This window comes from Aulonocara sp. 'chitande type north' Nkhata Bay, linkage group LG14 (genome assembly GCF_057382095.1).
Source record: "Aulonocara sp. 'chitande type north' Nkhata Bay isolate Kocher_YH1m ecotype deep benthic linkage group LG14, A_spYH_male_GT1.1, whole genome shotgun sequence".
Classification (NCBI taxonomy): Eukaryota; Metazoa; Chordata; class Actinopteri; order Cichliformes; family Cichlidae; genus Aulonocara; species Aulonocara sp. 'chitande type north' Nkhata Bay.
The window spans coordinates 36,959,923-36,987,234 of NC_141357.1; the positions used below are offsets into that span (position 1 = coordinate 36,959,923).

At 44.2% G+C, this 27,312-nt stretch overlaps 1 protein-coding gene across 8 annotated transcripts in view; it reads right to left on the reverse strand.

Annotated features, from left to right (window-relative positions):
- Window positions 1-27,312, reverse strand: part of LOC147315181 (alpha-actinin-4-like) — a 54,641-nt gene that overhangs the window by 14,851 nt on the left and 12,478 nt on the right. For all 8 annotated transcript variants that reach the window (XM_086262452.1, XM_086262454.1, XM_086262446.1 and 5 more), the window contains exons 2-6: window positions 5,537-5,651; window positions 4,954-5,073; window positions 2,505-2,591; window positions 936-1,023; window positions 72-150 (exon numbers count right to left, since the gene is read on the reverse strand). In XM_086262452.1, the coding sequence (XP_086118578.1) occupies window positions 72-150; window positions 936-1,023; window positions 2,505-2,591; window positions 4,954-5,073; window positions 5,537-5,651 (489 nt within the window). The remainder of the gene's footprint in view (window positions 1-71; window positions 151-935; window positions 1,024-2,504; window positions 2,592-4,953; window positions 5,074-5,536; window positions 5,652-27,312) is intronic.

Genomic DNA, 27,312 nt, shown 5'->3' on the forward strand with positions numbered 1-27,312 from the left:
ATTTCGATTCACCATGTTTGACCCAAAAACTGAAATATTTGAAGAGAGTGGAGGAGTGTGAAGCTGTTCACCTTTCTGAGGCTGTCGTAGTCGATGAGATCAGGTCTGTGTCTGTGGATCAGAGCGTTGAAGGCAAGACCGTCCTTCCAGCTGTTGGAGAGAAAAGACGAGTTCGGGGTGAGGGTGGAGGTGACGCTCACACATTTGCTGCATTACAAGTCGACATTATCGGCGCTGTGAACAAAAACTGTCCCGATCTGCCGCCGGGACCAAGATCCACATCTCCACTGTGACACTGAACTTAATTTATGAACTGATCTGAAACTAAATGAACTTCATTAACATTCTTTTCGAGCTGAATTTGGGTGAAAGATGGTTTGATTGATTATATCTGGACGTGTTGCATGTGATACATCATCATCAGCTGCTTCTGAATTCCTTCTCACAGTTTTTCATATTGAAACAGAGAGAAAATAATCACATTTGTCTATTTACAGCACAGTTGTGCCATGTTGCACTCTCTCCATCAGGGGGCGCCCTTTCTACACAACAGCAGCAGATTTGAGGTTTCATGTAAGCGTTGAACACCTGAGCTGAATCCAGAAAGGTTCAGGGAAGTATCTGCGTGCGCCTGTGTGTGCGCCAACTCAACTTTTATGCTGAGTTTAAGAAACTCTCAGATCAGTATTTTTCATATAAAGGGAAAAAAAAAAAAAAAAAGAACACTGGACAGCTGCTCACATACCACACTTAACCACAAACACATTTCATCAATGCCACTGGAGAGTTTCACTGTATCCGCAGGATTCCTCAACTGGATTCTCTCAAGGTTTTGTTGGTCTTTACAACACAATATTACTGTGTGTGAACTGCTTTCATCTGACAATAGAAGCCTTTAAAAACGAGTCCAACGTAAAGCCCTGTGTGTACGTTACCTAATGTGGAAGTTCTGCACATTGACATTCTTGTATGGAGCCGTCTTCCTCTGGCACCACAAGAGTAGACCCTCTTTGGCAGAGGTCTCTGCAGAGAGAGGAGAGGAGGAGACAAGAGACGTGATCAGTCGGAGCACACGGGGGGAAATGTCTCTGCATCACATTCATTCAGCTGCTTTGACCGTTTGAGTCGATTAGCCTTGTGCAAGCAGACCAAGAAATACCCGAGGCCGTTTTCAGCGTGCTAAATATAAACGGCCACGGTGCTCATGAGCAGAATTGAAAATATGAGGATGTTTGTGTTTGCTTTAGGTTCCTCCACACACACTGACAAAATATCCGCCGCTAATATGGAGAATTACTCCAATGACTTCTAGCAGCCCACACCCACCGCAGCTAATTCAACTCAGACTCTTTTAATTAGCCTGCAGAGTCAGTTGTGCTCAGAGAGGAGAAATGAACCTCACCTCCACATTTATCAACACAAAGCTAACGCACACGTTAATGCACAAATGAGTCATCGGCTGGTTTTACTGTCAGAAAGTTCATCAGGACAGATTTGGGCTGTTGGGTTGACTCTGTGGGACTAAACTCGAATAATTAACTCATCAGTATTTAAACTATTTACTTCTAAACCTGCTCTGATAACATGTAAACAGCACATAACCAGGCAGAGTTAGAACTGTGCTGCTAGCAATATGTAGTTTAACGTGATCGGTCTTGTTTCAGGCACACCTGTTTCATCTTGGCTTTATTTCATCGTGTGTGTGTGTGTGTGTGTGTGTGTGTGTGTGTGTGTTTCCACTTCCTACATGCATATCAAGCCCGTACATCTGTAACTGCAGCAACCTTCAGGGCTTAAAAATGAAGCCAGTGCAGAAGTGCCAGAATCTGCAGTTCCTCTAACTTTAGGTCGGCTCTGAAAGAGAGTCGATCCCCACAGACTCCCATGATGCTCGAGTCCAGCCATGAAAATAACATTTTTACAGCCTGCTACAAAAACACTTCTGTGCTCTTTAGCTCAATCTCCCCCTAAAAACAGATGCACAGCGGGTGAATTTTTAAACTGCTCGTTCTTAAAGTGTTTCTAGTGTAATAAAGCTCTGAGTCACAGGTGAATGCCAACAAAGGAGCCACTACCTTAGGCTAGGCCTCAGCCTTGCCAATGAAGTCCCTAAATTAGAGCTCTGGAACCTGATTTTGGATGTTGGTGCCTTTCTGAGAATTAAAACGATGAAATTATCTGGTAAATATAAACTGCTGCAGGTTTACTGCACTCAGGCTGCCCAAGATGTCGGTGCTCTACTTATTTGTAGGTAACTTGTAGCCTCAGTTGTCAGTTATCTGCATTTCTGGCTGCAGCCACAAGAAAGTGCAACTTTTCCAAGTGGTCTATAAAAGCCTGCTGCAGGTCTTTGTCAGTCAGCTGGCCTGAAAAACCTGGCTGGGAGCTGAACTTTAGAGAGTTTGATTTTTTTGGTTTTTATTTAAGTGATGGATAAAAAAAACGAAGAAAGAAGAGAGCGAGGTGCGACAGTTTTCATGGATATGAATAACAGGAAGCTGCACCTTCTACAGAGATGTCCTGGATGGCGAAGCGGAGGATGATGGTCCAGATCATTCCCAGGGTCATCTTGGCGTTTCCATCCACGATTTCTATGACACACAGACACACACACACAACTTAATCAATCACTGTGTTTCTCTGTTACACCCCAAGAACCGTAGTTCTTGTCCATCACTGCTGTTTTTACAATCCTACATCTGCTGTTCCATTTAATAATGCCAGCACACCCACTCACAACTACGCTTAATGTGTAACGGCTGCTGAGTCTCTGCTAATTCCAGGGAAAGTGTGATGCTCAAACAAAGATTTCTTTCATAAAAATCAGTGAAATCTGGGGAAAGATGACTTTTTACTGGCAAAGGCACATAATGACTGTTTAACGTGTCGTGTCGGTTAAACAGGGAGGATTAAATTGATGAGGAGGGCAGATTATGTGAGTATTGTGTGGATAATTTAACATCAGAACTTCATCTAACAAATAAATTCATTGTTAATGTGAATAAATGTAAATCCTGGCAGCATCGAAACTGGAACATTCTCCAATACGGTTTTCAGAGTTTGGCCGGTGAACGATGACGGTTACGTTAATGAGCAGATTCCACTCTTTGTTCTCAGACATTCTTAGAGGTTTTATCAGTCCTGTCATGCTTTCTCACAGACACACACTCAACTTGGAATTTGTGCTTTTATTGTAGGTTCACATTCTTTGTGGTTAATTTCGTATCCACCTTCAGCTGTCAGCAGATTTAAATAGTAAATTACAATTAAAGCGATGAGGCTCCGCCTTTTCCCTTCTTACAATAAAGGTGTATTCACACCTGCACTTCAGGTTCAGGTAAATCACACTTGGCTGGTTGTGATTCATTTGGCTGCTCAGGTGCAAAACAAACAGCAGCGGTGAAACCGTTCAGAGGAGGATCAGTCCGATCCTGGTGTGAACAGGGACGCGAGGCGCACTCAGAGTTTCAGCTAATCTTGTAGCAGCAGCAGCTAGCTAGAAAATGACGTGCTTCAAGTTTAAAACCCTGGGAAACAACTTTTCAATTTGAAGAATCTGACCAGGGAAAGTGTGCACTGAGCATCCTGACAGAGGGTTTTTCCCTCTTCCATCTGCTACGTTTGCATTTTCCTCTCAGTTTCCAGCCGACGACCTTTAACGGGCTGCTGCTTTCACAGAAGGCCGGAGTGTGTTTACAGCGCGCAGTGTGCGCGCCATACTTTGTGTTCAGTGGTCACCAGCGTCATGCTACAGGAATGTCATGGTTGCTCTGATAGTAGGAGAAAGGTCAGCGTCCTGCAGCCGACCGACACACACACACACACACACACACACACACACACACACACACACACACGCGCGCCGCCCTCAGTCAGCAGGATGAAGATCGGTTTGACAGACATGTATCTTACCAGAGTTTCTTAGCAGAGGTTCTATCAGCAGAAGCTTAACGATGAAACGTCTCATTAGAAAAGCGTGTAAAGGAATCAGGGTGACATGTAGGAAATGAGAAGGAGTTGACACAATGCAGTGTGTGTGAAGTGACCCTGTAGTGTTATTGTGCCGACACTCACAACTTCAGCTGTGAACTGAAGCATGTTTTCAGCACTTTGTGGAATTAGCATTTGGGGGGAAAGACATGACCACTGAAGCCAGCCTTCAAGCCCCTCCCCCAGTTTAGCAGACAAAACAACTGCCAGGTGGTGTCACCAAGATGGCTGCTGAGTGGAAAGACCTGCTTCTGCGAGGACTTGGTAAAAGTGTCACTGCGCATCAAATCAATCGCATGTGAAAGTTCACAGCTGACCACGTCACCTGTTACGGAACGACTTAAATGTCTTATCAGGGAAATTATGGAGAGCCAGGAGTGACAAAATGAATTAACTAAATACACTTAAATACACCATTAAATAATTAATTAAATGCTCGTTCATTACATTTAAAACATTTAATAAATTATTTAACGGCATATTTAATTCATTTTGGCCCTCCTGGCCCTCCTTAGAAAATACAGTGTCTTTAAATAAATACAACTCAACTCTTTGGATTGAGGGAAATTTTGGAGCGCGAGTACCAACAAACCGTACCTACACCTCATAGTCTGAGCCCTGTTTGTCCGGAGCTCCCTGACACTGTTGCATACCACAGCACAGTGAGCACAGCTTTGATAGAAAATAAGGAAAAAAGGAAAATCTGCGTCTACATTAAAAGGCCTTATTAGTTTTAACGTCTTCCTGCTTTGAATCGCTTTCACTCACATTACAGCTGCAATTAGTGGCTTCCATTTAAGGACCATTAATGAGCCGAAGCTCACCACTAAGTATAAAATCACCACGAATGTTCACTTTCAGCCACGCTTTCAAACATTTAAGCGAACCGCTCCGATTAGATCTGCAGTTAGTGAGAGTTTTAACTTCACACTCGTGCCGGCAGTGACGTGAATGAAGGCTCACCCTCTGCTCCAATAGACACCAGCTTGACTCCCTTGCTGGCGATGAAGTCCAGGGCTTTGTTTACATTGTTGATCTTGTGGACCCTCATCTTGCCTCTTTCAGGTTTGGGTAACCGTTCGCCTGCAAACACACAGGAACAGAGAAAAGAGCCACTTAGCTGAGGTTGAGCATGTTTCCACGGGCAACATTCAGGGAGGTTTAAGTTACAGCAGCGACGCCGGCTTCACTTGAAACTGGAGTGAGTTTGAAAAGGAAGCCACATCTGAGCCCAAACGTCATTAGTGAATGACAGCAGCGCTAACACAAACAGCTCCACTGCTACAAACCCAAACCCACTGCTGTGTCTTTAAATGCCTGCGATTAATACTGATGTCGGAAACTGGGCGACGACACCCCGGAGATGCTGTGCATCGTCAACATCTGAAAATATTTTTCCCTCTCATTGAGACCCACAAGTTTTTCTGCGGCTTCTGTGTGACTCACTCCAGAAACACTTCATTATTGCAGACGTTTAATTAAAAACTTGTACACCCGCCCTAATTTTCTGACGACTCCGGCTCTCTGAGGTCGGACGGTGACTCACCGGAGATGACCTCGAGCAGCAGCATGAGTTTGAGCCCATCCCTGAAGTCCTCCTCGATGTTTTCGATCTGCGTGCCGGCCTTCCGCAGGTGGGAGTTGCACCACGCCGTGAACGTCTGCGCGAGAGCAAAGGAGGGAGAAAAAAAAAAGACAATTGGGGTTATTTGCAGCCCGGGTCAAAATATTTGTGTAGCTTTTATAATAATAAACCACTTTGAATAGTGAATGAAAGAAAATGAAATTCAATGGGCAGGAAGGGAGGTCAGGGAGACACTTTGATAAGACAGGAAGTGCAGGGAGAAACACGACGTGAAAGTTTAACTACATGTCACACACGAAGATGTGGAGTTGGCATTTCAGTAGCAAAACACTTCATGCATAGTTACCCTACAAAGTCGTTTAAGCTAAAAAGACAGAAAACTAACCAACCCAGCCCCATCTTGGCTCTCAGTGTCTGACGCTGCTGTCATTAAAAGGTCAGCACACAATGCCAACGATCTACTTTATTATTTTTACTTGTAATCAGACGGACATCTGAGTAAATCAGCAAATCATGTACATCCACCGCTGCTTGGAAACCGTGTATTGGTTTTTCTGGTTAGCCGTCATTCTTTAAAAACACAGAGGTAGGCGCGCGACTGCAGATCCTGCAGCACTTTTTTTAAACAAAATTTTGTCACATCACTCTCCAAACATCTCAATTGCAGCACAACATCAGACTGTCTAACACACTTGGACGCATTCATCTGTTACATGACTCATTATGCAAGTTGGGGAAAGTGCGTAAAAATGCCAAGAGACTAAAATACATGGAGGTCGAGCATGCACACTTTCACCAATGGTGCAAGCAGAGATTGAGGTCAGTATTTTTTGTTATTGTTCAAAACAGAAAAACTGTAATTTATGTACTTGGGAGATTAAAGAGGCAGTTTTAAGCAACACGAAAGCTCTGGAGATGAAATGTAGGTGTAGCTTTACGAGGAACTGTCCAGTAGGAGAAGTGATGGTGACAGGGAAGACCTTCCAGCAGGAAGGGTTTGACAATAAAGACATAAGGTAAAACAAAAGGAAGCACAGCAACAACCTGTATGTTAGTGTTGAATAAAGTTTAACAATAAAAATAACTGAATCTAGCTTAAAGTGGACCCATCTCCAGAACAGGCCTCACTTAACTCATACTGACTCATACCTTCTTCTGATTGGCTGACACATGCAAACAGCAGGTTTTTTAAAGTGGGTGGAGCTTCTATGCTCACAGTCAGAGTTGTGTGCCCACATGACCTACATGTTATCCCCCTTTACCAAGCAAGAGCCAAGACAGGCCATGTTTAGTGTGAGCACCCATCAGTCTAGCAGTGTTTGTATCTATGTGCAAGATCATTAAAATGGCAAGTGCTCGTTAAATGAGAAAAATTGGGAAGTTTATTTTTGTAATATGCTGAAAATGTCCCAAAGCTCAGAGAAATAACTGGTGCACATGTTTGTTTAAAAACTAAATAACCTAAACATCTAAGCATGAAGCAGTCTAATCCAAGTATGTGCATCAGCACACTTGGAAGGCAGCACAAAATCCAGAATGTAAACTGAGACTCAGACGGGACACACAACAGACACACAACAGACAACTTTGATAACTTCCCAGCTTTAAAAAGGGACTTGTGCTCATTTCCAGTATGTCTGTTTTCAGCCTTGTGTCTACAGTAGCTTTGCATGATTCACAGCACAAACTCATTCTGATTTGTCTCAGACCATCTTGCACTCTTCCTGAAATGAGCTGTTAAGCTCCTCCCCTCTGACGAGCCAGCTTTCTTCTGATTGGCTGCCCCTCGTACAAAGAGGGTTTAAACATCAGCTCACAAGGATTACGTCAACAAATGGTGATATCAATTTTCAATCTGTGGTCATATTTAATGAGCCTCCACCAGAGTTAACAGTTTGTATTTAAAGTCTATCAGCCCACTTCACCCACCCACACTTCCTTTACTCCACGTCTCCTGAGCTGTGTGTTCATAAACATTATGACAGGGTGCTGCTCGCCGCCCTGCCCCTTTACCCGCTATCCCACTGTGGATACTGGCACAAAGCACCCATTGAGCCTCTTGGATAATGGCACCCTTCAGCCCCCCGTACACTCCCTCAGCCCGCTCCCTCTGCCTCTCCCTGACCCTCCCCCAGACCGCCCGATACCAACCCCCTCCACCCGACACACACAATTACACAGAATGAGGCCGAGGACAGAGAGGAAGGAGGAGGAGGAGGAGATACATTTCACATAAACAAACGGACATACAAACAAGGTTGGTGGGCAGGAGGGGGAAGAGTGACAAAAGACAATGCCCTCGCTAACACAATGCAGGAGGAAGTGGCACTGCAACGACAGGAAGTTACAGCTCGGTTTAACACAGAGCAGACAATCAGAGCGAAGATGCATTCATCACTGGACGCGGCTGTCAGCTGTCACCAAGACGCCGCACCGGAGCCACGAAGCCGGCAAACTGTCGTCATCCAAACATATCAACAGTTTACTCATTTTCTAATCTTTCTCTGCAACACAGTCCAGCTTTTGAGAGCGTATTTCACCTCGCGCTCACTCAACGTTTCACAGTTTGAAAATACTTTACACAATGCGCCTTGCAAAGCCCATTTCCCATCATTCATACAGGGCTGATGTCTGGCATTCCTTACAGAGTCCAAGTGGTGCACACAACATCTACAAGCGCACACCTGTGCTTTGCAAAGTAAAAGAAAAAAAATGGAGAGTCTCCATTTTCAACCATTTCTACAAACGTATTATTCAGTCCACCTTAAACTTAACAAATGTACTTCTGGGCACCCGAGTAAGTGCAGTGCCGTGTTAGAGGCCACATTCAGGCTACGAGCTGTTCTCTCTGCTCCACTCTGTAAAGTTACTGTATAGTTGACTGAAACTAAACCAAATCCAAGTGTAGAGAAAAAAATACACTTTTAAACCAAAACTAAAAGACTTTAGAAATAACAGAAATCGAGCTGCTGTGCATGTGTCGTGTGATGGTCTGAGACGCGTTTGTACTGAAATAACTGCTCTATGTTCTCACTGCGGACAAACAGCACCTATAACAGCAGTGAAAAGGAACAAGAATGCAATACCGAACTGAGCTTGTACTAAAAAGAAACCAGGAAGCCCATAAAAGACACTATATGATCTTTCTCAGTTCTAAATTTAAAATAAGAACTAATTAAAAACACCACACACACACACACACACACACACACACACACACACACACACACACACACACACACACGTCTGAATGGCTGATTCTGTGAGGACGTTTTACGTGAATGTGTTCTCTATTCTCAGTGCCTTAACGAAACCCGAATCTGAGCCTAAACTGAGTTCAAAACCTGAAACAGTTTTCTGAAAGAAGTTGAAAATAATAAAAAAATAAGAGCTGTACAAACAGTTCAGACGTTTCTAAAGTTCATGACTGTCTAATGAGTTTCTCAAACACATCTGGGCACGCTGATGTTTCATTTGTTTTAATCGGCTTTGGTTTCCTGTTACAAATGACTTCCATCTCTAGTGAGTTGAGAAACGGTAACCCGGGACGTTTGATTCTCGTTTTTCATTGGTTAGCATGTGTGAGATGCACCTGGGCAGGTGGAGAAAAATGGCGTCTGTGTTGAAGCAAACTGAAAGGCAGTGATGGTCTTCTCCTCTATATGCACACTAAAAAAAATAAAAGAGCTCCATTGACAGTAAAGTCTATTTTGCTGATGTCATCATTCTTGTGACAGCAATCACTCTACTGGCAAAGTAGCATTCGTGGCCTTCCTCCAGGGTCAAAGGTCAGACCTCAACAAAGCATTGAAGGACTCTTCAGCCTGCTTTATCTGAATTTAAAACAGCCCTCCAGGCTGGTCCATCAGGCTGTTGCGTGTCTGTCATAGTTCAGGTCTTGTTTTGTTTTTTTATAGTGGACACACAAAGCCTGCCTCTGGCTGAGCGAGGCCATTCACTGACAGCAAGGAGTGGAGCTGCTGAGAGGATCTTACAGGCCGATGTGAACCACGCTGAGAGGACACTATGCAAGAAAAAGCAGCTACAAGAGCTTTGCCGTCCATTCACCAGCAGGCTGATGAAAGTCCACTGAACCTAACCAGACATGTATCGTCTAACTCTTGGATGACATTTAAATGAGCGTTTAAAATGCAAAATGTCAAAAGCGGCTTGCACATTTGCGTCTTTTATCCCCACAGTTGGGCGTCTTTCATGCCAGCGGAGCTGGGTGTAGTGTACTTGAAGGACTGGCTAAATTTAAAGGTAACAGAGTGCCAGCGAAGCCTGTTAAACCTGTCTGTGTTGCCACACACAGCAGATCAGATCAGAGGATTTCTGACCTGAGCCGAGGACACGGATAACCAGCTGACCGCCATGCAGGTCTGAGATGAGTAATGCTGGATCTCCGTGGTAAGACGGTTTACTTTTAAAGGCATGAGGGCTCTTATCCTCTACCATCTATTACATAACTTTAGCAGTATGTGTTGGCTTACTGCCACTCTCACCTTTACATGTTACCAGAGTAACAGAACTATGAAACTATGTAACAATATAGATTTTTCTTCGTCCCATTTATTCCGCATTTTAGCCCAGAAACAAAAATATCCGTTAGTGAGTGTTACCATCAGTCGTTTATCCTTCTACCACACCATCTTTAATGAACGGTAACTTCTTTATTCATTTAACTAAAACTGATGGGACATTGCAGACAAATACTGTCATCAGCTGTAGGGATTCATCGACCCCACTGAGTCGCCACTCTATTTTTCCTGAACCAACAACTCCAGTGTCTGATTTTGGTGTGTGTGTGCGTGCAGCCGAGTCATCAGTGTAACCCTCAACAGTCTCTCATGTGCGAGGCTACAGGGTCAGAGGACAAAGCAGAAATTCATGCATGTGAGACAAGTGAAAGCATGCAAGCTGTGCACAGCGATGCTGTCCATCACCCTCGTTTACATGCACCACTCCTTGGACAGGAATGTTTTTAAGAGACCAGAATTCAATATCCATCTGCATCACCTACACACACAAAAATTCCAGTTTTGCTGCCGACTTCAACTCAACTTCAAGCGTGCACACACACACACAGCAATTATCTCCACACCCTTCTTCTAATGAACGTGCAACTTTCTGACTACATACCACACACACAGCAGTGTGTGTGTGTGTGTGTGTGTGTGTGTGTGTGTGTGTGTGTGTGTGTGTGTGTGTGTGTGTGTGTGTGTGTGTTCTCTATATCACACACCCTTTTTCTTCCCAAAACTGATGAGCTCACTATTAAAGCAACCACACACACACACACACACACACACACACACACACACACACTCTCCATCAGTCTCGTACCTGCTGGGGTCTCATGATTCATGTATTTCACATCTCACACTCTCATGATTAAGACCCCTCCTCTCGAAACACACACACAGTTTATAAATATACACGGAGAGCCTATGCAGAGGTGGTGAAACCACACACACTCCATGTCAGTTAGATTTTCTCACACCCTCCTCCTGTACCGGCAGCAGTCAGCGAGTAAAACAGGCTTCCAGCCGGGCAGGCTCGGACATGCAGTGAGGTGAGCTCAGAGGAGGAAACAGAGCTGTTTGGTGGCAGAAACGCTGAGCTGATGTGCAGTTAACCATCCGATAACACGACTGTTACGTCTAGAGCCAAGCATGCGTTGAAGTGTGAGGCTCAAACATCAACAGATGGTTCTTTGCTTTCCGTGACTTCACAGATAGTTTTACACCTTTTGTAGCAGCGGCGTTCACCTGCTGCACCGTTTCTCCTGCACAAATCTATGCCCAAAATCAAAAATCACTATTATTTAACTCACTGATTTAATACAATACAAATCAACTTTTTAAATTAAAAAGGGGCTGAATTTAAAACCTGCTAAAGCCCGGGGAGGGTTTGGACTTCTAAGCCTGCGTTTGCAACCTAAAAGTCAAATAAATAATAATAATAATTATTTTTATTATTAGAATAATTCTCGTTTTAGTATGGATGGAGGCCAAAATGGTAACTAAATGTAACTGCTCATTGCTCATTTTTGCATCAACAGCTCTGTTCATTAAAACCCTGAAAAGAGGAAATGAAAAAAAGCCAGCACGACTTGGAGAGATGAGAAAGTGACTCAGCAGTACAGCGATCAGCTGTGTCAGCGTGAGAATTGCTAAAATATTGCATGCTGTTGCATCCGGTTTGCAATGATAGTTAAGGTAAAGATGCTCTTCCTTATTTTCTGAGTCATGTATAAACTGCAGCAACTGCAGATCTGAAATATGGAGCAAAGATTTAAGTAATGGGGGTGGGGGTATGTACGAGTATCCTCCTGAGCCACAAGCGCCGGCTTCAGGCTGCTCTAGATGTTTTTCTTCCAAACCGTTCAGCTCATCTCAGGCGGCGGCTGAACCGAGGGGCTGCACAAAGGCCCAGTGTGAGACAAACGGCGCTTATTTTTTAACTGCGAATCATGCAAAGTACTCCAGCAGAGTCCAAGAATAAAAATAAAGAGAAACGAGCAGAATAGGTCCACTTTAAAGGGGTTATACGTGGACCTGCTGGCAGGAGGTACGACCTCAAGGAACTTGGACGGCCCCATAGAAGTCTGGACCGGCTGTACCAGACTCTGCTGGGCCAAAACCATGCTGGCCTGGCCCTGTGAATAAAGCTCAGTAACTAGTCTGGCCTGGCCTGACACAAGGCCTCCTATTCTTAGATGCACACCAATTAAAAAAGGGCTGTGGCGTGTGACACAGCAGTGCTGCTACTGCTGCACACACTTCCTCCACTTTGTCCGTGTGACAGTTTGCTTTGTGTGTGAACTCAATGAGTAAACAATCTGAATGTACATGTTTATTCTGTCAACACATACGGACCAAAAACAACAAAGCCTTCATTTAAGAACATCAGGACAGCCGTGCTACAGTCAGAGTGGGAAACTGTGCCGTCCCACAGGAGCCACGGTCGGAGGAACCTGGGAGTGTTCCTAGTTTGAGGACTAAGACAAGTGAGAAGGAGGAACCAGCCTGAAGCTAAACGAGTGAACAGCTGTTTGCAGATCAACACTTTCCTGAGGCTGATAGAAACATTCAGACAACTGGCAGCATCTCCGACTGTGAAACAACAAACGATAAAGATCAAGTGGGATGCAGTGCCAAAGCCAGGTGTAACGCTTCTACAGGCAGAAGGAAAGCCGGCCGAGATGCTCGTAAATACGCGCGGTCATCGGACTTCTGCTAATCGTGACAACGAAGCAGAGCAAGAACAGAAGGACGACGGAGCGGAGCCCTGCTGCAGAGGTTCCTCCGGTCTCATTATCCTCTCAAATCTGGACAGGTGATCATTAACATGTGTGCACACACACAAACACACACAGACTGAGGCAGCCTCCCTCGTGTGCTGACAGGTAGTCAGTAATGTAAGGACAATCTTTCACCACGGCGCACACACACCTCCCAGAGGGAGACGACAAACATGTAATTGCCGTGCGCTTCTTGGCCGGCCTAATGCCCCCTCAGATATGCCATTATGTGAGTCAACAGCTCAACGCCAACTGTTTTCAACAAGCACCATCGCTTGCGTTCAGTCAGACACACAGACTCTCTGGAGGGGCCTTAATATAGCAGCTAACAGAAACAAAGGAAAGGGAGGATTAAGGAGAGGAGGTTAGGAGGGGAGGGCAGAGGAAATGGAGAGGAGGGGGGTGCAGGCAAAGATCAAGAATGGGAGGAGGAATAAAGAGGCAATAAAAATGTGGGAAAAGATGGAAAAATGTTGCTAAAAAACAGAAGACAGACAATCTTTTATCTGATTTTGCCCACAAGAGGCTGAAACAAAACCAACTCAGAGCTTCAGATGGTGCCACTTTATCCATCTATCCCCGGATTTAAAAAAAGCAAACAAAAAATAAATAAAAAAAAAAACACCCTTAATTAAAAAGTAAAGTAACTTTACCATTACAGTGAGAAGCTAAATGAGGGTCACAGATGGGTGAATGTGGGATAAGAGGTTTAAAAAAAAAAAAAAAAAAAATAGCAATCTGGTGGGATGAAAGCTGAAGAGGACGATCAACAGATATTTATGAGAAACAAATGAATAGAAAATTAAAGGATGCAAGAAAAGCAAATAAATGAATAAAACGTTTTATTTGAAGTTTCCCCCTCCTCTTCAGGAAGCACAAAAGTCCCGCCCGGGCCTTCGTGGACCTGAGATCTCTGCCGCCGCAGGACAGAGGCTGAGATCATCGTCATTAACCAACCGGAGCAGACTGAGGAGACTCTCCCTCCACAGGGAAATGCACACTTACAGTTTTAATCTCTTACATGGAACGAGCATGTTTCCCTGAAACAATCAGATGTGCCACGCACGCCAACAAACAATCTACTTCAAACGAATTTTGTTTTACACCAGATGACGTCTTCGATTTACAGGCCAGATTCCCCTCAGTCCTCCAGCAAGCTGTGCAGGAATCTGTCCACTTAAAAAACACGCTGCATTATTAATGACCACTTAGTCTGATTGGCTGGAAGTCTGGATGCGGGTTAATCTCATGGAAGAAAACCCAATAATAAGAAAAAGTAATGAGGAATTATTATTGGATCCTTTTTGGAAAGGATTTTCAAAAGCTGAATTTGTTTCTGCAAAGGTGCCACACAACTCCCTTCATAACGACTCTGCAGGGTCTTTGTGTGTGACTGGCTAATGTTAGCCGTCTGGCTCAGCTCGCTTTCACTAATTCAAGTCACAGGAGCAGGTCGTCTCCTCTTGTGCTTGTGCAGTTGGTGCAATTTGGAACATTTCTGGAGTCATTTGACAATAATATGACCTGCTGTAACAGCTGTGCTACAGTTTTTTGGAACGAAATTCTATTATTTTATTAGTATTTATCAGCCAAATCGGCATTAATTTGCAGGTGTTTCACGTCTAGCTAATAAGATAACTTTCTGGCCCAAATGCAGTCAGTGGTCCAAAGAACCAACATCTGGGCGACTGAAATGCTAAGCAGAGTCCTGAGATCCACAGATTGAGTCATGCATGCTCCATCAAAAGTGTGAGTGAAAAGAGTAAGATGCTGCTCGTCTCCCTGCAAATAACATTTTACCCCCCAACAAAAGCAAACCACATGTAAATGTCACTTCTTTGCAGCTATGTAAACAATGATGAGTAACACAGCTTGTGCTTGGCTGCAATGCAAACTCAAACTACACAAGTTGCATACAGCATAACGTATAGCAGGGTGCAGTCAAGCTTCTGAGTATGCATCATCTGACATTCTGTTATGCAACAGTTTCTTTTACAGTAAAGGGACTTAACGTCACTCTGATCCAAACTACAATTCCAGTTTAAATTCCAAGATAAATGACGACATGTTCATTTATCTGCAGCAGGAAGTTTTCCAGCAGCTGCGTGGAGGCTTTCAGTGTTCTGCTGCGGTTTTATGAGAGGAAACTTTCAAGGTAAAGAGAAAGGAAAGGAGACAGGAAATAAGGAAGAAAAGGGAGGGAAGGGGACAAAGTGTCAAACGATGTGGCTATTTATTCATTTATTACGTCTCTTCCTGTCTTTGTTACTCAGAGTCCTTCCACGGGTCAGGTTGCACTCACACACAGCCTCCCCGACCTATTTTAGGATCAGTTGGGTCCCCTTACGATAACAGGGCCGCATTTTTATACACAACAGGAACAACATTAAAATATTCATGCAGTAAATAACTGTAGCTCAGGATTTTCCAGCTGGTCTCTGACTCCATGTTGTGAAAGATGTTGGTTTTATTTCTCGCTGACAGAAGGGAAAAAAAAGGAGAAGTTGATCAATCCAGAATTTTTATTTGCAGTCATTCCAACTTGAACCATCGTATCACTCGGCACACACATGGCATAATACCACACTCCCATTTTAATGGTCTCTTGCCCACTGCGTCTGCATATTTACACATTATATGAGGCAATACTGTCCAGCTGTGTGTCAATAAAGACTGCTGGTGACTTGGGCAACGAATCACACAGGCCATCGTTGCACAAAGACATGGTGACACAGCAGCGGCCTGCAAAGAGAATATGGGGCTGATGTGGTTGGCATTTACGTTTCAGGGCTTTGGCTGACGCATTAGGTCGCCATATAAAAGTTTGGGGTCTTAAAATGCTTTTGAGCCATGGAGACTTTTTCCAAACCTCCTGCGATTCTTTGAGCAACTCCTTCATTTTGTTCCGCCCACACTGCAGGAACTACAAACTACTCTGGAACCTGGTTTTTGGGGACTATTTCAGGTCCTACTTTAGGACCGTTACACTCTGGCACATTGGTCGAAATCGGATACTGCCAAAGACTTGATGGCCGAGTGCCAGTTTATTAACCTGACGTAACATTTAGGACCACAAATCCAGATATTAAAAACACACTCCGTTAGCATTCATCAACATCAGCTGTGTAAGTAACAAGTAGATCTACTGAAGTCCATTAGGCCCATAAGCATCAGAGGAAACGCATCCCTTTGACTCCACATCAGTTTTTACATCATAGGAAAGTTAAGCTAAAGTCCACACCAACCTGTAGCTGCTTCACCTGGGCCACACAATTATCGCAATACTGTTACAGCGGGTGGAGCGAACATTCAATGTGAACCCGTCACAGCGTTGGGTTTAACCAGTCTTCTGGTTCAAACTCTGCTGTCAACATGAAACCCACAAGAAGCACCAAACCCTCAACGGTTAGCAGGCTGTCACATTAGTGATCGTACTGACAGTGTAAACGCACAATAGCAGAAGTTTAAAGCAAAAAAATTAAATATAAACGGCTTCTTAAAAAGACAGCAATTCGTTTTTTAGAGAACTTTTCTTCTTGTCTTCTAAATTTAAAACTAATAACAATCCAAAGTCTGTGCCATCACTGTGGCGCTTAAAAGGCTACGATAAAACAACTACTGGTACTTAGACGGAAACGGCTGAGTAACTTGCAGTGAAGCAATAAGCTGGTGGAGTAGTCGAGGGTAAACACCACCCAGTTTGTTAACAATAGGCATCAATGATTAACGGAAAAATGGAAAACCATTCGATTAATATCCAACTTCCATCCGGTCCAGAAAGTTACACATTATTAAGTTCCACCACGTAAGCAAGATTTTTCCAAGTTCATCCCACAAGGAGTGTCAACGGAGACGAGCTGAAGACGAGCGAGCAGAGAATCATGTTCTGTTTGTTCAAATAAACCAGTTTGTGTCACAGACTTTAATTCTTTGGTGACAGCTCATAGCAGGAGGCGGCCGCGCGGGGCGACATCTAATGAGGCTCTTCCTGGGTTTAAATGAAGGGACGAGCGGCGATGAGAGACAAAAGGCTCCCAGAGTGGGCTTTGATCTGCTCTCCAGAACAGGAGACCAACCAAACTGGATGAACCAAGCACACAAAGCACGAGTGTTTTATAGCAACTGAGCACACAAAGAAAACGAACAGATTTATTTGCACCAAATGTTGTGCGTTATTGCTTTCCAGATGTGTCTGACTTTTTCCCCCCGTTTGCAGCAGGAGATAAAATTATCCAGATAGGAGAGGGAGGAGGAAAAAAATACATTTTTGTTGTCTCAACTTTGCAGCACTCGCTCCAGCGACTCCACCCTCTTCAGCTGGCAAAACAAACCACAAGCATCTCTGCAAATTTGCTTTTTTTCATGCCTGAGACTGCAGAGTGGTGACAGGATGACGGGTAAAGGTAAGGAGCGGGCTGAGAGAGGCACGCTGAATCAAAGGCGACTGTCAGCTCTGCTGCACACGACAGATGTCAGGAATGCCTGCTATGTTCTTCCTCCCTCAAACTCCCTTTCTAACAAATCTTCACTCTCTCCCCGTCTCCTTCCTCCTTTCACCATCATTCTGGTTCATGTCAGCTTGTTCCTGTACACACAAATCACTTGACAGTGAGAAAAGCTCTTGTAATGCATCCTTAAGAAATCTCGGTTGTGCAAGTAGCTGTTTGGCAACACAGCATCGCTCAGATTTAAATGGAGGACATAAAAGTGGGCTACTAAACATGATCACATAAACAGTTCAGTCCAAACAGAGAGTCAGTGGCCGAGATGATCACAAGGTGGAGCTGGGGCTGCGGTTTCTTTACGTTCCTGTAATTATCAAAGTGAAGGACCTCTCCAGCAAGCAAACGAATGCAAACACTCCTTCACAAATACGTTAACAGAAGCTCATGAATGGAAAACAAGATCAAGGCAGACCTTACAACCTAGGCAAAAAGTAACAATTTTTTTTTTAATGTAACATTTTGGTTTTTTTATTAATGTTTTAATGATAAAAGATTCAGGCCAGTAATCGAAACATTTTTTGGTATTCATCCATTCTTACAGAAAATTAAGACGTGAAACTAAACCATGGATTTCTTACAGATCTTCATAAAAAGGATAAACGTGGAATAAACCCAAATGTGCAAAAGATGATCATCATCTTGAAACATTGTGCTTGTTTACACCGATTTAAGAGGACCTTCAGAGCTGCCACAACAAAATAAGAGCATCTGTGCTGAATCTGGCACAGAGCAATGACCACAGTGACACACACACACACACACACACACACAATGAGTCAGAGGATCTCTGCAGCTGAAAGGAACAACATGGACGTGTGTGATCAGCTCACAGAAGCGCTGAGAGGAGATAAATGGCATGAGACAACAATCAGATTCACAGAGAGCGACTCAGCCTTACTTGGCATCAGTATTTCCCCCTAATTGTGTGTCTGTTTTTCTCATATCACACCATCACTTCTTTTTCTCCTCAGCCAATCAGCAGCCAGCTAATCCACTTCCTGTCTTTAGAGGCGCAGCACAGGAAACGGGGGGTGGAGGATGTCCATGCTAATTCTCCAGGAATGCAGCAGAAGAATCCAAGCGTGCAAATGTAAAACATTAACCGGAGAGCTCATCAAATCGAGCATCTGAAGTCGCGTCCTTCTGCCCACTGACGCGTCCTTCTGCCCACTGACGCATCTGAAGGAGGGTGAGCTCGATGAGAAGGATGCTCGGGAAGTTGTAAAGGCCGCGATGAGTCAAAAGGAGCGGCCCGGCTCACGTAGAGAGTGAACTCACTGAGAAAGAGGCGACTGGGCTGCATTCAACAGATCTCTGGGACGCTGAATCCCAGAATCCCTTAAAGAAAGTTGACAGTGCGTGAAACCTTACAGGCTGAAAACTACAATCTCGCGTGTCCAAACAAATCAACGCAATGATTTCCAAAAAGCAGGAGACACTCTCTGCCTCTCACTGAACACCATTCTTCACTTTTGGGAGGCCACACCTCAGGTGCACTACAATGCTGTGCAATAACGGCAGGTGTTGCAACGACTGACATCATTTTACAATCAGGGGCGTTAAAAGACGCCCAAGAGCTGCCACCGAATGACTCAGCCAACCTCTTTATCCTGCAGTGCATGACCTGAGGAAGTTTGACTTTATGATGTCAGGAAACATTTCAGAAGCGTGACACATCCAGCAAACACCTTGGCCAAAGTTTCTATAGTTTCCGTATCTTCAAGACTAAATACGCAGAGCTGAAAACGAGCACAATAGACTCAACGAGAGCTGCTTTCTTATCCTGTAGCAGATACGGATCCCGTTCAGGCGCCTGCTCAGACCAAGGCGGGGTTTGTGGATACACCTGAAATCTATCGTACCTCCACACGTTCAACTGGAACCTCGTGGAAAGGCGACCGAGAGGAGTTTAAACACTTTTATGCTCAAGGGAAGTGACCTTTACCCTTTCTTTCCACTAAATCTGACACCTTATGTTCCTCCTTCAAGTTTCAAGACAAATAATGACCCTTGCACAGCAACACGCTGCTCAACCTGGCTGCAGATCAACTAAAATTATCACAAGTCAATAGAAGGGAAGGGAAAGAAGAAAGCACTCAGGCCTGTAACTGTTTAACAAAAGTTTCCTTTGACCTTGGAGTTGATTTTTTTTGTCTTGTAGCGTAAACCTGTGGGTAGCGTAAACCTGTGGGTGCTCCCCCCCCGCTATTTTCCACACGTCCAGCTGTTCTGCAGGAGCTGGTTTGAGCTGCCAGAGGCGCAGCCGGTAGCCAAAGTGGTGTTCCCCTTCGTTCACCATTATAAAACCCGAGTGCTCCAATCACTGAATGAGCTGAGGTCATTATTATTACACACCCACTTTTCTCTTTGTGTGTCTGTGTGTTTTTACACAGTCCAAAATCAGGGGTTTGGCAGGCCTGACAGCAGTTGGCAGGGCGAAGCGTCAGCTGTTTGTGTCGGCCTTTTATTAAAACCGCTGGCTGAATCTTTCCAGAGCCCCTCTGACAGTTCTGCGGTTCTGTTGTTGATCAGTTCAGGCAGGAGGAAACTGAATCGGTCCACCAAACATGGCTTTGTTAGAAAGCATGCTGCACAGCCAAACTTACTCAGGTGTCAGTTTCTCCACATTTACAGTTTTGGAACATGTAAATGAGAAAATTAATCAGGCTAATACTTAAAAAATGCCTTCAAAGCAAAGAAAAAGCATTTTCTGAAAATCTATCTGCAGTTGTTACTCAGGAGGCAGAGCAGGTCATCCATTAGGCAGGCACTGAACACCACACTCCTGCTGGGGGACAATCTGAAGGCTCTTTGTTAAAGAAAGAAATATCACATTTATGTGACAGAGGCGTCTGCTGATAATGGTGGTGTGAGGTGCAGGAGAGCACACGTCTCACTCACATCGAGTCAGTGTTGATCAAATCATCAGCAAATACCAAATAATTTAACTCATTGGGGTTTTTACTAACGTGATGAGATGTTTATCGCCTCCTGGCTCTTACTGCCTGAAAGCTGAATTTCTAGGAACACATGGAAGTTATTTATTGTTTATATCTACAAGGGAAGGTGACTAATAGCCCATAATACTAGGTGTGTACCTATAAATCTGTGAGTAACTATAATGTGCCGCTCTTACAGCCGTGATAGGGAATGATGATCTGCCGGTTCATATAGCAGCGTTTACATTTGTACAACCACTCAGAGCAGCTTGGACGAGCACATAAGGAGTGTTCCCACATGCACGTGCAGCCAGGCACTGTTCTGCATGCAGTGCTCTTTATTGAAAGGTGTGCATTCACTGGTCAAAGTTTGCAACATTTGTCTGTCTGTCACACTAGCAACTATATTTTTTTGGAACTTGTCACACCTCTGACCACACATAACACCAAATTCTTCCTCATGCATCAACACTCTTCCTCCTATTAGCCGAACAAGCCCCGCCATGTAGCCAAAGACAGCAACCACAATGACTACGACCATCGTGAGTGCAAACACCTTCATTACCTGAAGGCACGAAAAGCACTCAGAAGCAAAAGTTAGGGAGTGCATGATTCGAAGCCCAGTGTTTGAATTATTGATAATATTTATTTATCCATCTTTTATCCAATTTAGGGTTGCTGGGTGGGGGCGGCTGCATGTCTGCATGTCTCAGGACTGTGAGAGGAAGTGACAGGACACAGGAAGCGCATGCAGGGAGAACAGTCCCAGGTGGATTCAAACCCAGGACCTTCTTGCTGTGCAGCAACAGTGCATATATACATGATATATACATGGAGCAATCATCAGCTGCCTTTCCAGGCAGTTCCTCGTGTCGTAGACTGACTCCAGCTCCACCGATGAATTGTAGGTCGCGACATAAACCAGCTTGTCAGTTGGAGAAACAGTCTGCAGAGCTGCTGAATGACATTCAACAATCATTGATGAGTTTAAAATCATCTTAAGAGTCTTAAAATATATATATTTAATTAGCTGTTAATGTACCTCAGCAGCTCATCTGAGTAAGTACGGGGCTGTGTGGGGAAACACTGAGTAACCAACAGCTTATTTCTCACTTGAAAAATGTTGACCAACATTGGTTGCATTAACGAGCGTGCAATCAGTTTTGTTTTTCTCTTCACACCACAGAACCTGCAGAGTGTAATTGTAACAATGACTGAAAAAAGACAACCTGAAACCAGCTGAAGCCTGTTAGAGGAAGTTATTGGTCAGAGAAGAGAAATAATATGTGTGAGAACCAAACTTCACCTTCCTGCTTTTAGAGCTCTTGGTAATGAACTTCAAACACAATTATGCCATCACAGTTATCTCACACTTCAGTTTTATTTCTTTTTTTGACACATGTGAAATGAGTAAGCTCTAAACTCTGTGACAAGACAGTTACTCAGTGCTGGGTTATTTTAATCATTAAGGCAGAAAAAAAACTACAAAGCAGTCAGCTCCCTCCATCAGCTACAATCAGACAATCGAGCAATAAAGCAGAGGTCGTGGCAGGATAACCGCCCGGGACGTTGAGCAAACGGGGAGCAGAGCGATGAGCAAAGAAGGGAAATGATGGTGTGTGTGAGGAAAGTCTGCAGACGCTTGATGTCAGAGTGTAATCTGTGCATGTGTGGTATGAGAAGCATGGCATTTCCACACCTATAAATCTTCATAGTTAGCATTTTTATGTTGCTCGTGTGCTGCTGATCTCATCCAAAGACAACTCAGTGACGGCAGCCTTCACCTAAACACACACAAACACACCTCAGACGGGCAACGAACAGAAACGCAAATATTTCTTCTAGCAACAGAAGAAAATATTAAAAGGTGAATCATGTAGCTCGACAGAGATGAAGGACGAATAAAGGAACTCGTGTGTGTGTGTGTGTGTATGTGTGTGTGTGAGTGAGAGAGAGAGAGAGTGAGAATGTGGCCAAACAGGAGTTTGAGGCCAGCCCAGTTGCCCAGCAGCAGACAGCATTGTCACACTAAAATGCTCTTCCTGCCCCTCCTCCTCCTGCTCACTACATGCTGTGCGCTTTTACCTTATAAGGAAACGCATTTAACTGCCTGTCACCACGACAATGGTGATGTAAGAGGGCAGCAAGGTGCACCCCCCGCCGACACTCACAGGCAAAGAATGGACCTGCATGAAGAGATTTAAAATAAATGATATCACACACAGGCGTGCACTTTCCATTTGCAGCTACCTGTGTGTGTGTGTGTGTGTGTGTGTGTGTGTGTGTACGACTGCAGGAATGTGAAACATGGAGCCACAGTCCACCTTCTTGTCTCCTCCCTTTGCTTCCTAAGAAGCAACAGAAACAAACAGAAGATAACGAGCAGAAAGACGGGCGCTTAAAGCCGCGGGACGAGAACGAGTTTGGTTGGAGACGTTAAAAAGTTTGCTCCCAACATCCTACCAGTGACAGCAGGCCTGGGTCAACGAGCATGGGTGGCTAAGGGAGTGCACACATGTCCTTAAATAGCCTCGACTCCCACGAACGTTCCTGAGTTTAATATTTAACTTCTTGTTCACTTTTTTTGCTCCTCTGTTAGTTTCAATAAACCTCATCATGAAGAAACACTGAGCTTAGAAAGGAGATATCTGACTAATATGGCAGCCAACGGAACAAAAGAAAAAGCTGGTTACTCGTTAACAAAACAAGGAACACACTCACACTGTCAAACCTGAGCACAATCTAAAGGAAGCGATTAAACACTGTCCTCACAAACATCTGTTAATCAAAGCTAACGTGACAGTGTGTGTGTCATTAGCACCGCTAGAAGCAGTGGCCCTTGTTTCTTGGGAGGCTGATGTTCACACAGCTGTGGGAAATGTGATGATGTGTGGCGGCTGAATGCAAACTTTAAATGTGTCGTGGGCTGTGTTAATCTATGGCATCCAGTCAATCAGTGGCCGACATCACTCTAATCAATGACAGTTCTTTGTCTTCTTTCTACAGCGGCGCAGAGTCGACGCTCTGGTGTGGTTAAATCACTAACGCCATCTCACTGACGCTGATAGAGTTCAGCTGTGTTACTGCAGCAGGCAGGAAAAAGGATGTGACAGCTACTGATAACTTAATAACTTTAGCACTAACAAAGGAAGTGACGGTACCAAAGATGCAGGAAATACTGGAGCTGAAACCAACACATGGATCATTTGCTGTAAGAGCCATTTAGTGTTTATGTGAGGTGATATATAGTAAACTGAACTCTGACCAAACTGAAACCAAACAGAACAGCTCAAAGTTATAAAAGTCAGCGTGTTATAAAAGAGACGAAGAATGGAAACGTAGATTTGGGAGGCTGTTCTATAAGAAAAACCAAAATAAAACAGGAAATTCATTTTAATAAATTCAGAAAGAGTTAAATAAAAATCAGATCTCAAAATGTTCAACATGAAATGAGTTATTTTTATGCACCGTCCCCACAGACTGTAGGAACTTCCTGATGCTGAGCTCAGAGGGTCCAAACCTGCACCCAGAGCAGCACATTGTTTGTTCCTCCGAGTTTCCGCTTGTTGATGACCCTACAAGCCACCCACACACACACACACACACGGTCCCGCTCAGTCACACATTCCTGAGCTCACCCTGCCCTTTATAGCTTTGTGAATCACCAGCACTGTGACTCTGACACACACACACACACACACACACACACACACTAAGCTGATCCTGAAGCAAATCAGCATGTAAATGGACATTACTGTAAGGAGCCTTTGATCAGAAACACGTGCTTTAACTCGCACATTAAACAAATATGTCCGTCTGCCTTCTTTCATCTGCCTCCGAGTGATGCTGAAAACGAGTCTGTGCATCTGTTGCTTCTGGGCTCGGCTGCTGTATTATCAGGCCGCTCTAACAGCTCCCAGAAAAGCCTTCAGCTGAGCGTCAAAGGTGCTAACAGGGACTAGAAGGAGCGGCCATATTGCTTCCACAGCAATACAAAAACCCGAACGATCAGGCTCCTTCATGGGGTGACCTGAAACATCCCACAGTTCTGCTCCAAGGGTTTGATTTTGCTATAAAAATAAAACTATACACACAATTTAATTCGATCAGTCTCCACGTCAGACACAGAGGCAGCTTAAGAGACAACTGTGTGTGCAACCAGCAGTTAACTTGATAATTACCTATATTAACAGATTCATTTAAATCTAGAAACTATTGTGAGAGAAAGTTCGGCTCCTCCTTCTCTGGATTTATGTCTTTGCCCAGTTCAACATCTTGTAAACCCAAAATGGTTGCACAGTGGTGATCATGAATCCACACACACTCCTCCCACACTAACCTAAAACCTTAAGTTGATTTAATGCAGTGATCCTCATGCCCCAGATACACTCGTGAGGCTGAGCTCTTAAAAAACACACCAGCACACAGTAGACGCAGCACCCCCCTCTGAGCCCCTCAGGGTGCAGGGCTCAGTCAAGGCAGCTACCACTGTGCACAGGTCGGGTCTGTTGGGAGGGGGCTCCGAAAACTCAATGTAATCCTTTTAAAATGACTTTCATATTACAGCATCCCCCACTTGTCCTGCAGCTATGGAGCAGCCAGGATGTGCAGACAGTGAATCAGTGACAGTCTGATCCTCTCGACCACTTTCTCTGTCTGCAGACAAAAGCTGCTTGATTAGAACTGTGTACAAAATCAACACTCACTCATTCAAATTAGGATTATGTTGTATGCAAAAATCAGACGCCTCTTTTAAAACAAACTCAGTTTTTACAAAACGCATTTGAGTCAAATCTGTTAACAGTGGATTATTCTGTGGAGCCGGACACGAGCGACAACCTTCTGAGAAATGAATGATGTGCCAGAAACTGCAGTTCCTCTACTGTCCACTTGAGTCAGTCCCCACAGACTCCCGTATTAAAACTTTACAGTGAAAATAAACACATTTACAGCCTGCTACAACAACCCGGTTTGGTTTCTATGGAGACCATCTTCCTAACAACAGTCAGCTGTTTAACTAGAATTAAAACTAAAAGATTATTATGGGTGTAGTTGCTTTGACTGAGAGGTGGTGCTGATAAGGCTGCTGGACATCTGCTAGGCTTCATCTTGGCAACTTCAAAGCACTGAACTGGAGCTCCGGGCTGTGTTTGTGGTGCTGGAGCCTTTGGAAACATGCAATGAAACAAACGATACGAAACGATTTGGTGACTGAAGTTCTATGATTTAAATTTTATGCAGCACAAATGTCTGTGGATGCAGCTTTCCAGCATTAGCTGATAATCTAAATGTGATCACGTCTGGCTTTATCAACACATACGCTGCTGAAAATCACAGCACCAAAAGATAAATAATAAAAAAAACAAAATCACAGTTCAAACCGACGACTACGCCCATCTTTCATATAGCCTCCATGGCCAGATCCTTCAGTTACACAGACATTCAAACTGTAACATCTCTTTAGCCTGTGGGGAAAATAGTATTTAACACAGCGTTCATATCAAAGCTCCGAGCAGGATGCTCCGATGGTGCTGCACGTCCAAGCTGCCTGGGATGAAAACGCTAGAAGAGCCAGATGCTGAACTTCCTCTTGAACGTTTGCACCTCAGCTGTGTTAGCGTTTATCTGGTTTCCTCCGCTTCACTTGTAAGAACTAAGCCTTGCGTCTCTCTGTGGCTTCTCAGATTTGAACGACCTTTGACACAGATCAAAAATAATCACATCTAAATTTTTGTACTTATGGGCGGCTGCAGCTGAAATCACAATTTACTCTTAATGTTGCCATATTTCATGGATTTTTTAGGTCTGCAACACATTTATTTGTACAGTAATGAAGTCTGAGTGTGTGGGAGGCTGAAGGTGAGAAAGCTGTTTGTAAGATGATGTAAGATTTTTATACTCGAGGTTTTTTTAGCCTTCGTGCCCCCTTTGGGAGTGAGATGCTGCTGGTGCAGACTAAGTGGCATCACAGCTGCTGATAAGCTAGTTTCTTTAAAATCTGTTATAAAATTCAATAAAGAAATCCTGATACATACTTTGGTCATGCAGCTTACCACGGTTGCCATATTAGCACCACAGCTCTGCTTAAGGGCTGTTGCTAAGCAACACAAGAGTACAGCATCTTATTTTTAGAAGGTTTAAAACGCATCTCAGGACCTGATGTCCAAAGAAAAACTATTCTGCTCTTTAAATATCTGCACTTCTGTCCTCCTGTCGTTTTACAAAGCAGAACATCTGGAAATTTGCACCGCTCCATGTTTGCATGGCTGCCAGACTGAAAGTAAAAATAACGCTTCAGCTTCAGAAAGGCGCTAAAATGTCAGCAGAGAAGCTGTGATACTGCGGTCGTGAGTTCAGCAGGAAATGCTGCGGCTTAAGAATCGAGCCCTCGTGTCTCCACAGCTCTCTCACACACACACACACCAGATATAAAGCTATGCCACTATGAAGCTACTCCAGAGTATCCTGATGTGTGTTAACTGCACGTGCATGCTGCTGTGTGCTCCCACAGCACTGTGACTCAGAGGAGAGCCAACAGAGGGATCTTTGTTAACTGGGGGGGAACGGTAGCTAAAATAATCCCCTGCAGGCCAGCTTTGATTGGATCAGACAGGATAGTAAGCTCGTGGCCGATGGCGCAGAGGACTTCCCTGACCCACATTGAGACCAGCGGCGAGTGGCGAGTGGTGTGACTGTGCACTGCAGCAGCTGGATTCATATGTTAACTGACAGCTGAAAATACTTTAAGAACAAAGTGATGAGAAAAAGACGGCCCCCTGCTGATTTAGCGTCGCTCTAACTACTTAATTGCTTCTGTTTTCTGTATGTAATAATTGTAAGCGTGCATGAAGACAAGTGTGCGTTATTCACAAACGTTTAACGCTGCTAATGTGACAGCTCAGATAAAAACTGGAGGCCAATTATTCCCTGTTGTGTGCTTCCATTCAGCGTACAGTCGGCCTGATCTGCAGGCATTCCCTCCGCTCT